The sequence below is a fragment of the Lagenorhynchus albirostris genome, chromosome 4 (genome assembly GCF_949774975.1).
Source record: "Lagenorhynchus albirostris chromosome 4, mLagAlb1.1, whole genome shotgun sequence".
Classification (NCBI taxonomy): domain Eukaryota; kingdom Metazoa; phylum Chordata; class Mammalia; order Artiodactyla; family Delphinidae; genus Lagenorhynchus; species Lagenorhynchus albirostris.
This window is the reverse complement of record NC_083098.1, coordinates 20,359,300-20,372,646: the sequence shown is the minus strand read 5'-3', so window position 1 is coordinate 20,372,646 and position 13,347 is coordinate 20,359,300. Positions and strand designations below refer to the sequence as shown.

The window sequence follows — 13,347 nt, the reverse complement described above, 5'->3', positions numbered from 1 at the left end:
ATATACTCAGGCAATTCTATATAACCTATGCACTATAGCTTTATATAGCAGAAAAGTATGCAAAGGAGAAAGGTTAAGGTTGATTAGACACTGCACCTAGAGCAGTGGTTCTCGGGCAGGCACTTTTGCCCCGCCAGGACACATGGGAATGTCTGGAGACACATTTTGGTTGTCACAACTGTAAGGATGCTACTGCATCTAGTGGGTATAAGTTAGGGATGCTGCTAAGTATCCTACAATGAACAGGAAAACCCTCCAAAGTATAAAGTTTTCTCACCCAAATCCCTGGCTAGTTGTATCTATCTCACCGCTTGTCTTGCAGCCTCACAAGTAGTGCGTGCTTACTGAACTACTGCCAGATACATGTACAGTTGTGAAGATCCTCCTGGTAAAGATACACACTGAGAGCAATTCCTTCCTCTGCCTAAATTTTACAGGCAAGAGAGATTTAAAAATCCATTTGTAAACCAAAAGGTCACCCTCAACTATCCTCTGTGAAAAACACTATATATTAAAAGTGATATTGGGGGCTTCCCTGGTGGCGCAGTGGTTGAGAGTCCACCTGCCGATGCAGGGAACACGGGTTCGTGCCCTGGTCCGGGAAGATCCCACATGCCGCGGAGCGGCTGGGCCCATGGGCCATGGCCGCTGAGCCTGCGCGTCCGGTGCCTGTGCTCCACAACGGGAGAGGCCACAACAGTGAGAGGCCCGCGTACCGCAAAAAAAAAAAAAAAAAGTGATATTGGAAGAGCTCTGGGAAAATTGCCTCATGATTGACTCTTTCCCTCCTCCCCATCCTTCTGATTAAGAGCTTCAAAGATAAATAAAATTACTTCCTTTAACCATTACAAAGAGCAGAGTCATTTAAACTCTGAGTGAATGATGACAGGCTAAGAGAACAATGACAGTTTGTAATAGACTCTCTAAACTATTCTTCATTTTCTTACAACTGGATTAAATGCTTAATAAATACATGTTGAATTAGTGAATAAAAATATAATTCGGTGAAACAGTGAAGCTGTAGCTGAAGTTCAATAACAACTAATCTTACACATTTACATTTTGACTTCCTTTATTATTAGTTGTTTATGTATCTAGATTTCCCACTAAGTATTAAACGCCTTGATACAGAAACTATGAGTTGAGAAGAACATCTAATGTCCATTAGGTTGTTTTATTTCTATTTTGTAAATGTGAGGCAACAACCACTACATGAGAAGGATGTATGAAGACTGAGCATAAATGGATATATAGTTTTTTTATTCGGTAACAAATTTATAACAAAGCTAATGTCATGTAGTTTTTAGTATCAAGAACTGTCACTTAGCCACAGAAGACTGGAGCAATAGGAGTAAGCAGTTCTTGAAAATACTGTAATTTATATTTTTTTGTACAGAGACAGTCTAGAAAAAAACTCCCAGTTTTTCTCTTAATGCTAATTCTTCAGTAATTATAATCAGTGTCAATGCAGATAACATGTATCTTTCAACTATCCTTATTACAAGTACACATGTATAGACACATACAATATTTATATACAGGACACACAGACACAGGTGTTAAAAAGATAAGTGCTGGATCTGACTCCCTAGTATCTGAGTACCCTTTACCCCTGAGCTCCTCTCCCATGTTGTCCAGAGTTGTAATTCTCTGCGCCTTATCTCACCATTGTCCTCCTGTGTCCTGTCCCCTGGCTCCCGGCCCCCAGCACCCCAAATGCACACGTTCCATATAAGAGTTCAATAAGCAAGAGCCTGCTGTAGGATGATGAGCCATGGGTCCTTTGAGGACAGCAAGGCTCCTCTCTAAGAACCTCAGTTTCCTCACAGGCTTTACACTTTCTACCTAACAGGGCTGTTTGAGGATAGAGGACATAATGTACGTAAAGCACTTCGCAAATCTTTGGTGCTTAATAAATACTAATTCCCTTGTTTTATTGCTGAGCCCCTTTCCTCATTCAGATTCTAAAGGACTTGAGACCATAAGACTGTGGCTAAACACATCATAGTTACCCTGCCTAATGACCCTTAACAGGAAAAACATCTTTCATTCCACAGGAGAGCTCGGACAGGAGACTTAAAATGCTAATACAATTGGTAGGACCAATACTACATAATATTCTCAAGAGGTAAAGAATCACAGGATTTTGTTTTAGATCCGGGATAAGAAAATAGAAAGGGCTGGACCTAGAAGTGGGATATGAGGAGAGGGAGGGTATAAAATGCAAGGCTGAAAACCAAAGACAAATTTCCTTGACATCACGATTTTACTGGAGGTCTGTCTTGCTGCCCTTCACCTACTCACAACACCAAACCAATAAGAAGACTGAGGCCAAAAGAATGTTATATCCTAAGAGGCACTCACACCTTAGTGGAAACTGAGTTGATAACCTTTGCCAAAGCCTTGAATCACTGAACAAATGAAAATGTTTATAAATTATGAAATTGCAATTATGGACGGGTTTATGTGCAAAACTGATAGCAATCAGTCTATGAAACAAGACATCACATTATGAAAATAAAAAACTCAAATTACCTCAGCGGAAGATATTCCCAATTAAATAAAAAGAGAGAAAAAGAACCTGAAGGTATAGAAAAGGCTCGGCCAAGCCCACCACAGCATGTCATGAAGTACTACATTCCAAGCACCACCACATGTGGACGCGCAGTTGCTCAAGCAGAGGCCCTATGGTATTGCCAGGCTCTCTGTGGACCACTTAGATACATTTTCTCGTTCAATCTCTAGAGACTTTATGAAGTAGAGACCATTAACATGTCTGCATTTTGCACATTCAGGTACTGAGGTTTAGTAGTGTTGGATAACTCAGGCAAAGGCACAGAGTCTGGATCTGAATTCAGGCACTGAAGTTTTGTTTTTCAACTCAGGTTTGTTTTTCACTAAAACTCCAAAGAGCTGAAATCAAGCACTCTCTCAAAGACTTATTACAGTTTTAGGAAGTATACAACTAAAAAACCCTTTAAGATTATCAAGAAATAATAAAAGTTCTGTTAGTTAATGTTGAGACAATTTGTTGAGACTAAATGGAAATATTAACAGAGTTTTAAAATCTGTCACCTCTATTGCTAAGAGACATTTCTATTTAAATATTATAATAATCACGTGAACACTTCAGCTTAGGCACAGAGGCAAATGGTAGTTATATTTAAATGGTTCCTTTCTTTTGCTCCTAGGACATCAAATCTTCCAGAATTCACATGGAAAGATACCACGAACTTACTTTGACCTGAGGATAGGACTTCTTGTTCTTTTCACTAGATGCACCAGGGAGTCCGCCATGGGAGGGGCCTTCACACACATAACGGAAACGAAATCCTCTCTGCAAAGGTAAACACAAGGTGAACAAGTTTGAGAAATACTTACGAAAAATTATAGGGACAAAGTTATACAAATTTCAAATGCTTGGTGTATTAAAGGAAAAACATAAACTGTGAAAGATGTAGATGAGAACCACTTTTCCCATAACCTTATTACAAACATTGATGGTAATTGATACTTGTGCACCGAGCTGTGGCTTAAAAGCCAGGTCCCTGGCCCTGCGGAACCTCTCCTGCTGTGCTATGTGGACAGTAACCTGCTGCAGAGTTTAAGCCTTAGACTCGACGTGCTACAGCTTGTTTGCATCAGCTTCCTCATCTCGAATTGCTGCTGCCAAGCTCTGAAATGGGCCATATGACTCAAAGTTAAGCTTCTCTGACTCTTGAAGGAATTCCTTTATCGACTCCGATGACAGCTGGTCCAGGAGGGCATACAGAAATGTCTTGTTAAATATATCGCATCAGCGTTGTAGAACACACCCTACGCTAGACCTCACATCTGGTCAGCAACTCTCAACAGCTCAGAAGAGAAGAGTTTTAAGATTATCGCTATTATCAGCTCCAGCTGGACATGTTAACTGACATGAATAAATCCAAAACTAGATAGTCCCTTTATATATTAACTCAAGAACTTTATAGACATAGTAAATCGATTAAGAATTAGCTAGAAGCCTTTACTATGTGGGCTGATAAACACCTAAGTTCTATGTTTTTTTATCTATACAAATAAGGTTAGACTAGACCATACTCAAGATCTATTCCAGTTCTAACATTTTATGACTTGCAAAGCTAACAATTATAACTGTGCATATTTGTATACGAAGAATAAAACAAGAGCACTTATGAGAATGGCTCTCATCATCATATTAAGGGAGCTTTCAACATTTTCCCTGAAAGACTCAACTTTATAACGATGTCAAACAATTTGTGGTAGTGTTAGTAGTTTTAATTATACAGTCACTTGACCAGATGGTTTTCCTATTTTCAAATTCACCCTTCAGTGAAAAGAATATGTTAATGCACTTTAAGGAACATCCTCACCTTTCATTTATGTTATTGTGGGGTTGACTTCATATAAACACTACTGGATCCCTAGGCATCAGAAGCTTCGAACACCCACTACTTGGTGGTGAGGGCTTTCTCCCTTGCACACTGGACAGTGGAGCCCAGCAAACACGAAGGTTTTGACAGCTTCGAGCTCACAGACCAATGTAAAATTTCTGCCCTCCTTAGATTGCACTGCATTTCACTATGCCTCACAGGGTCTTGAAAAGCAGTCTGAGAGGTCCTGGTACCCTGAACTAATGAAAGCACCTGAAATTGTTTCTAAATTCTGTGAGAATTTTCTAATTTCCAAAGAGGATCAGTCTAAAGCATATTTAATGGGACAAATAAGGCCTGAAGTAAATTCCTTAGTCGGGGAAACTGCTTCAAGTCACACATGGGTCTGGTGTGTATGATCAACTCATCAAAGTGGCACCTAAAACAACTCTTGCAAATGGCTCCTCGGGAGATCCCAAACCTAAACACCTGGGAAGCTTTTTGAGGTTAGTCATTTGGAGGCAATTATCCTCTGTTTTGCTTCTCACAAAATTCAAACTAAAAAAAAAGTTACAAATTCAGACCTATACCTTTTATAGACAAAGGCTGTTGACTTTTTTTTTTTTTTTCCGGTACGCGGGCCTCTTACTGTTGTGGCCTCTCCCGTTGCGGAGCACAGGCTCCAGACGCGCAGGCTCAGCGGCCATGGCTCACGGGCCGTTCCGCGGCATGTGGGATCCTCCCAGACCGGGGCACGAACCCGTGTCCCCTGCATCGGCAGGCGGACTCTCAACCACTGCGCCACCAGGGAAGCCCAAGTTGACTTATTTTTAATAATTAAGTGAAATTTCTAGAAGCATGAAAAAGCAACAGCGTGTGTAACAGCCTCCAGAATTGACTAGCCATAAAATAGGGATTTACCTGACTGTTAAATCAATTTAAATACAAGTTCAGTTTTTAAATAATATTAGATAATTAGCACTTAATAATATGCAACAGAACTGGATACGCTAAAAATTAGTAGTCTATGCTGTGACTCATCTCTGTCAGAGCTGGGGAAAACTGTGGCAGAGACCCCAAAGACAAAAGAACATTTTTCTAGATTTTATTTTTTAAACTTAATAAATTAATTCATTATCTTTAATCACAAAATTCCTTCAGGACAATTGGAAAAATAAGTACCTATACATATACTTTTATATCTTACTGGAAGTGGTTTCAAATAGAATATGAGTAAAGAGACATGTCTTAATAGCTTGCTTATCATTTAAAAAACAATAGACATTATTCATGGTTGGATAAGAGTATTAAACTTCCATGCAAAGGAATTTCTAACTTGAGGATAGAAATTTATTACTGTTTTTTTTTTTTGTTTTTTTTTTAAGGAAGCTAGGATGTCTTCAAATGCATAGTCTGGATGCATTTCAGATTCTAAATTTTTGAGATTAAAGGTTTGCCAATCCACAGCCATTCATCTCAGTAACTCCATTTGCTTAAAATGAGTCATCAACCTCAAAGGCAAGGCTATAACCATCCGGTCAGAAAGTCTGACTTAAATACAATCTTCTTACTTTCACTGGAGTCAGACATCAAAATATTATCAGTTTGGTAAGCAAACACACTGATATACTCAGATAAGCTTTTACACATCCACAAATAGCGAATTAAATTTTGAATTTTGGACTTATGTAACCCACCCTTCAAATAAATCATAAGTATCAATTTTTCCTTGTGACTACTGGACCCATAGTAAGAAACTGCATTTAAAAATTCTTATTGTAGTGCTATGCTTATGAAAATGGATATTTGAAAAACACATTTTACCTAGTATGCAAATAAAGTTTAGTTGATTTCTCAGTTTCACAGACTCAGAAAATTTTCCAGGAGGCCAGACTACTGCCTAGAATGTTAAGGGATAACCTTCCACTGGGAGGGTCTTTGAGAGAGTCAGTGGCCTCCTGTGGGAACTCACCACTATGGAATTGGACACGGAGGTAAAACAAAGTCATGTCAGCAGCCTGTGGGGTCAGGGTGTGCCACCTGCAAGCGACTAAAACAACGGCCTCAAGTCTCACGTGGCATTCCTGTCCCCACACCAAAAACGTTAACCCAAGTTCAACCTCGTAAGGATAGTCTATTCGGTCATAGTTAAGATATTTACATCCTTTACATCTTGACCAAAATCCAAATACATATATAAGGCCACGATTAGAGTAACCACAACCATGCTTTATTTAAGTTCTCGACCCAGTTAGCATTTGTTAAGTGTTACACTTACTTGCCTGAGCTACTAAAAACATTTAGGAAAGGTATTGGATGATATAACTCAAGAGAGCAGGTACACTCATCCTCAGTCTCACAAAGATGTGCTAATAAGCACATCCATTTGGAGATTTACCGACTTTGTCCTCATTTTGCAGAAGACTATACCATTATTTCCATCCCTCAATGACTGAAATCTCCTATAGGCAAATATTAGAGATCCTCTTCCCTCCTCTTTGATAGCACTGGTCCCATACAATTTCTAATAACTATTCACCCATGGGGGCATGGTGAGGAGGCCACTTCAAGCCAGGTATCCTCTATAGAATCTAGTAGTAAGAAGAAGAGCCTGATAAAATAAAATGCTCCTCTCCTGACTACAAAGAGACTGAGTCCAAAGCTAACACCAGAGAGAACTCAACCGTCCATTCTAATACTTTCTCTACACCCTACTGGTACCTTTAGTATCTTAGGTTACATGTTTCAAAGACAGAACGGAGAAGGCTGGAGCTCCAAAGGAAGGAGGAAGGCTAAGAAGTACTGCATGTGCAGGGACATGTTGATGGACGTAACTCAGCGTACATGAACTGCATGCATGTGTATTCCCTTATAAATGAAAATGAGTGGAGATAACCTATGCCTCTCCTAGGAGTGGCTGGTAAGCAAAGTTAGTAGAGATCGTGGGATATCAAGGATCTCTAATTAAGTTTTACAGAACTACATACTGAGGCTCAGGAGAGTGTGAAGAATGACTAAGAGAAATGTAAAGTGGATGAATAAAGTTGTCATATAATTTGTCAGGTTGTTGATCTTCTAGATAAGGTACTTCCTTTGTAAAATTCATTTATTATTTTATTTGGTGCTTGAGATATTAATATTAGACTTATGGATCTAACAATTAAAGAGAAAGTCCCACCCCTTTCATCTTCTTACCTGTTTAGGTTGCTCTAATATTTGAAGGTATGGGCCATCTGCTAAAAACAAAACAACAAACAGAAACCAAAAGAAACTGTGAGGCTTCTCAAATTTGGTAAAAAGAAAAATATATACATATAAAAGAAGTAAAAAAACTGAAATTATGTTTTTAAATATAGGCTTCAAATAAATGTTTTAGCTAAAATTCCACAAGGATATATCTTCCTTGTTTGAATATTAAATTTATCCTTATTTTAACAACAGTTTTACACCGTCAGAGAGAACCACACCATATAAACGTCTTGTTGAATGGTGATGGCGCATTGCACAACCCGACAAAAGGCATGATGTCTGGCAAGGATTAAGGCGTCAACAGCCTTCACAATCATGTCCACTAACAAAGCATTTTTTAAATGACACAAATACCAGTTAAAAGCAGCAACCACTTCCTGGGCACTATGAAATTTTCTTTTGCCGTCATATCATTAGACACTGATTTCCATTCTTCAAAGAGAATGTGCTTAATGTGAAATTACAAGAGACTGAGCTAGTGCCTACACGTGAAACACACAGATAACGATCTCAGGCTATCCGCTTTTCCTTACACTAAGTTTTTGGTTCCTTTCCAATACTCAGAATCCATAAGTACTGCCCTCATTCCTTAACTGGCTAGCTTGTTCCTCCTCCCTCCCAAATTTAATTTGGTCTCTCAGACATGGTAGATTCTTATTAACTCACAGCTTTTGATGTTTGTATACAACTTTTGAATACTGTGCTCTCATATAAACTCTGTTCTAAAACAAGCATTTTATAAAATTCTGAAAATAATTTAGATAGGTGCATACCAATTAATTGTTATAAAAACAAAGAATACTATAAGCTTAATCCATAGCCTGCTATACCTGAGTTTGGAAACTCAAAGGAAAATCAGAAGCTCTGACAGTATAAATTCAAATTTGTTCAATATGAGAAAGTGCCTAAGCTTCCCAGCTGGTTTTTATGTCAACAGTAAAATAATCCATAGCTCTGCAATACATAAAGGCTCATGGTGTTTCTCACTTGTTTGAATGTAAATTAAAATGGTACTAAAAAAATTCTAGAATGCTTTGGTGTCCATTTCAACCTTCACTGTCTCTAGGACAGAAGTTCAAGACTTATTTTAGATAAGTATATTTATTAAGAAAGCTAAACTTTCAGGTTGAAATTAAAAATAAACTTTAACTTGAGAGAGGATTTATTTTTACCTTTTCAGTATTATGATCAGTCAGGATAAGGCTAGAAAACTGTAGGAAACTAAGGTATAATTATTTCCTGTTATTATTCAAGAAATTTACAAGGAAGTCAGTTGAAAAATGACTGAATTTGAACTGAAACATACACAAGAAAAAAGGGTAGGGACTGACCAATGTAGTATAATTTAGGTAACTTATCTTCTCTTGTCTGTATGAAATTAATTCCTGGATGTATTTAACTACTTTTAGAAAAGAAACTGTTAGAATTTTAAAATTCCAAAAAATGGCTAGAATTTAATTTCTGATAAGGAGATAAAACTGATTAGAAAAGGAAATATTTTCACACTGCTAATATAAAGCCTGTACAACAATATAATAAATCTATTCATTAACATTCTCTCTAGAAAGCTAAATGAACTTATGAAGAAGAGAAGTCTTTAAGAAAGCAACATTTGACAGCAAGGTCCTACTGTATATGAATAGCACAGGGAACTATATTCAATATCCTGTGATAAACCATAATGGAAAAGAATATAAAAAAAGTATACATATGCGTAACTGAATCACTTTGCTGTACAGCAGAAATTAACACAACACTGTAAATCAACAATACTTCAGTTAAAAAAAAGAAGGCAACATTTGGATGCCATGGAAGATATAGAGGAGTTGGAACACATTTACACCAAACTTCAAGTCTCTCATTTCTTATTAACTCTTCTAAAAATACTTGAAGTTTTGCTATTATTTTTGCTGTATGATTTAATTTCCTTTAAATATGTGAAATTTTAAGGTTTGGGAATTTTATTAGTGAAATGGGGCCATTTTTTCTCTTTCAGGGAACACACTCAAACATTAAATCAACTAGAAAATTAGATTTGATGTGCATATATTTGTTTTAATGCCAATTTTCCTTGGCCGCATTTCTATGCCATGAACTGACATCCTACAGCATAATGTTATAGACCTAGCAGTCGTGCCATATCCGATAGTTTTCCACAAGTAGCAAAACTACTAATGGTTTTAGATTTCAAGAAATATAAAACAGTCTACATGAAAATTACAAATTAATACTGGTTTATATTACCTCTCTATCCCTCTAAAATGTGAATAAAACATCCATACATCTTGGTTTATAAAAACTGAACTATGCCACTGCAATGCAGAGGGAAAGTATGTGACAATAAAAATGATGAGGTAGTAACTGGAAAATATGATTTTGAGGTATAATTATAAAAGTTTTTCTAATGTTATGGGCTAAATAATTCCTACAACATGAAGCTCTGACTACAGAATATTTACTGAGATAGTTCTTTTGATCATCTTATTTCTATCGCCATAAACTTGATGAAATAAAAACACTAAGAAAGCATCTGCATCAGGATATTGTTTGGCATCTACAAGGCATTAAATGGAATATGCTTCCTGAGGTCAGAACCTTTCATGTTTTCAATAAAGTATCAGTACCAAGAAAAAGACTTTGATCCTCAGAATAAGAAGTTCACAGGAAACACAGAAGCTACCAAGACATTTACTTGTTCACAGGAAGCTGACCTAGAGCTTATACTGGACAGCACTTGAGGAGATCTCAGGTACAGTAGCCTACAAAATATGTTTTGTGGGGTAAAGAGAGAAAGGGCTCAGCAGCACACTTCGTGAAGCTAATGAAGGTGAAGGTACAGCAGATTTACTTTTTTCCCTTCCCATGAACTTCTAGAAATAATAGATATAAAAATGCAGAAAAACATCTGATCTAAAAAATGAAAAGTGCCAGAGTAACACCACTAATTTTAAATGACGATGATACAAATTGGATAAAGTCTCCCATTGAGGACAAGCAAATCCATGGTAAATAGAATAGCTGATGCCCACTTCAGTGATCGCACAACTCTCTGTTACATACAACTTCCAAAACTGACTCACATAGCTTGTGAACATCTGGCGAGTCCCCCGGTGAAGTGAGGAGCACATAAAAAGAGCTATCACAACAAGCTTACGTAAGAATCAATAAATAAAAACAGAGACTGAGTTGACTTTCTTTAATCGGCCATATGAGATTAAACAATTTGTTGATGGGGATAATTAATAGAGTCATGTTAGGAGGAAGGATGATCCTCATGAGTTTATCCAACTGGTCAGAACATAAAGCAAAAAGCTTTTTAAAAAGATGATTTTTCTACTGAGATGACTTTTATTATTTTTTTACAGTTTATGTTCCCAGTGTCTGGTATACTGGCTGGCACACAATAGGTACTCAAAAGTGTTTTTGGAATAGATCTGAGGAGTTGAGACTGCCTCATGTTTGCCTGGGACAAAGGAAACAGGAGTTATAAAGACACCAGAGATAACAAGATTGGGTGAAAGGAAAAATCCTACATGGAGTAAAGAAATTCCTTTTGAGCTGTGCTAGCAGATATCAGCAACAACTGTCAGTTATACAATGGGTAACTGGGGTCAAACATGTTTGTGCAAACACAGTCCAAAAAAGTATACTGAAAGATTTTTTTTTTTTATAAATTTATTTTTTTTTAATATTATTTTTATTTTTGGCTGCATTGGGTCTTCGTTGCTACATGCGGGCCTTCTCTAGTTGCAGCGAGTGAGGGCTGCTCTTTGTTGCGGTGCAAGGGCTTCTCATTTCGGTGGCTTCTCTTGTTGTGGAGCACAGGCTCTAGGCGCGTGGGCTTCAGTAGCTGTGGCTCACTGGCTCAGTAGTTGTGGCTCACGGGCTCCAGAACACAGGCTCAGTAGTTGTGGCGCACAGGCCTAGTTGCTCCGCGGCATGTGGGATCGTCCCGGACCAGGGCTCAAACCCGTGTCCCCTGCACTGGCAGGCAGATTCTTAACCACTGCGCCACCAGGGAAGTCCCAAAAGATTGGTTTTTAAAACATAAATCACCATTTCCTTTCCAGGTACCTCACTGACTTTCTAAAAGAATGTACAGAAAATCCTGAATTTAAAGAAAGCAAAAGCAAAATGACAGGGCAACAGAGATGAGGAATTTTCTTACCTGTTGGCAGTGGCATCTCTGGTGGAAATAATTCTGGATTAAATATTGTATGATTCAAAGGATCCAAATGAAACATCTATAAAAAGGAAAATTTAGATATTTCAGTCATTATTTTTCCAACATTGTATTAAAAATTCGAACTTGAAACACCTAAAACTTAACTACAGGAACAAAAACTAAAGCCAAAACCAAAAACCCGAAAACACTTCAAATCAGAATCTAAAAAATACACTCAGGAGACCTAGCTAAGTTCTCATATGTACGGAACTTTACAGGGGGCTATGTGACAAAGGGATTTCAGGAGAATGACCTAGCTGTAAAGTCCACAGAGGTAAGGACATGGTGTAGCTTGCTTACTGGTATATCTGCAGGACTCAGTGTACATTTATCAGAGTGGATGCTTAAATATTTGTTGAATTTATGATTTAAAGCTTATACTCTCTTAGAAATATAAGCATGAGAAGATAATCCTAGAAATCTGTATTTCTTTTATGATGATAAATAAACTCCTCCTCTAGCCATCCAACTTCAAGGCCTGAAAGAATTAGGTAGCAGCCCTAGAACAACTTACAGAAAAACTGAAAATACAACTTAGTCCAAAGAGCAAATAACTGAGCACTGAGCTCCCTCACTTTTTTTTTCCACCTTTATTTACCTAGCACAACACAAAATACCTGGAATTTAGTGGGTGTGGCAGGCTGAATAATGGCTCCTCCACGGACATCCACATCCCAATCCCCAGAACCTGTGAATGCTATCTCATATAGCAAAAGGGATTTCGTACATGTTATTAGGGTAAGAATATACAGATGGGGAGATTATCCTGAATTATCCAGGTAGGCCCTATAGGAGGGATGCAGGAGATCAAAGTGAACTGTAGGAGATGCAACAATGGAAGCAGGAAGGTGGAATGATGGAAGGGGTCGCAAGCCAAGAAATGCAAACAGCCTCTAGAAGTTCAAAAAGGTAAGGAAAGCTTTCGGAAGGAATGCAGCCCTGCCAACACCTTGATTATAGACTTCTGACCTCCAGACTGTAAGAGAATAATTTTCTTTTTTTTTGCGGTACGCGGACCTCTCACTGCTGTGGCCTCTCCCGTTGCGGAGCACAGGCTCCGGACGCGCAGGCTCAGCGGCCATGGCTCACGGGCCCAGCGGCTCCGCGGCATGTGGGATCTTCCCGGACCGGGGCACGAACCCACGTCCCCTGCATTGGCAGGAGGACTCTCAACCACTGCGCCACCAGGGAAGCCCTAAATTTGTATTTTTTAAGCTACTGAACTTGTGGTAATTTGTTACAGTAGCACCAGAAAACTAATACAGTGGGCAAACAATATATTTTGATTGAATTATAATCTAACAATAAGTTACTAATAATTACTTATCCCAAGAGAAACACTTTCTTCCCACTTAGTTCACTCAGGATTTAAAATTCATATTTCTGAGTTTGGCATTTATTTCAACCTAAGTAAGTCATCTGTGGACAGCACAGAAACCAAACATGTTTCATTGTTTTATGATACGCTAGTTAGTAAATATGCTGGAGCTGACATTT

General features: G+C 38.1%; 1 protein-coding gene across 5 annotated transcripts in view; it reads right to left on the bottom strand.

Annotated features, from left to right (window-relative positions):
- Positions 1 to 13,347, bottom strand: part of NFKB1 (nuclear factor kappa B subunit 1) — a 122,437-nt gene that overhangs the window by 82,342 nt on the left and 26,748 nt on the right. For 2 of the 5 annotated variants that reach the window (XM_060147641.1, XM_060147636.1), the window contains exons 3-5: positions 11,794 to 11,869; positions 7,572 to 7,612; positions 3,239 to 3,337 (exon numbers count right to left, since the gene is read on the bottom strand). In XM_060147641.1, coding sequence (XP_060003624.1) covers positions 3,239 to 3,337; positions 7,572 to 7,612; positions 11,794 to 11,869 — 216 coding nt within the window. Of the gene's footprint in view, positions 1 to 3,238; positions 3,338 to 7,571; positions 7,613 to 11,793; positions 11,870 to 12,467; positions 12,748 to 13,347 lie in introns of those variants that run through there. The other 3 variants (XM_060147639.1, XM_060147640.1, XM_060147638.1) reach the window with 3 other exon arrangements.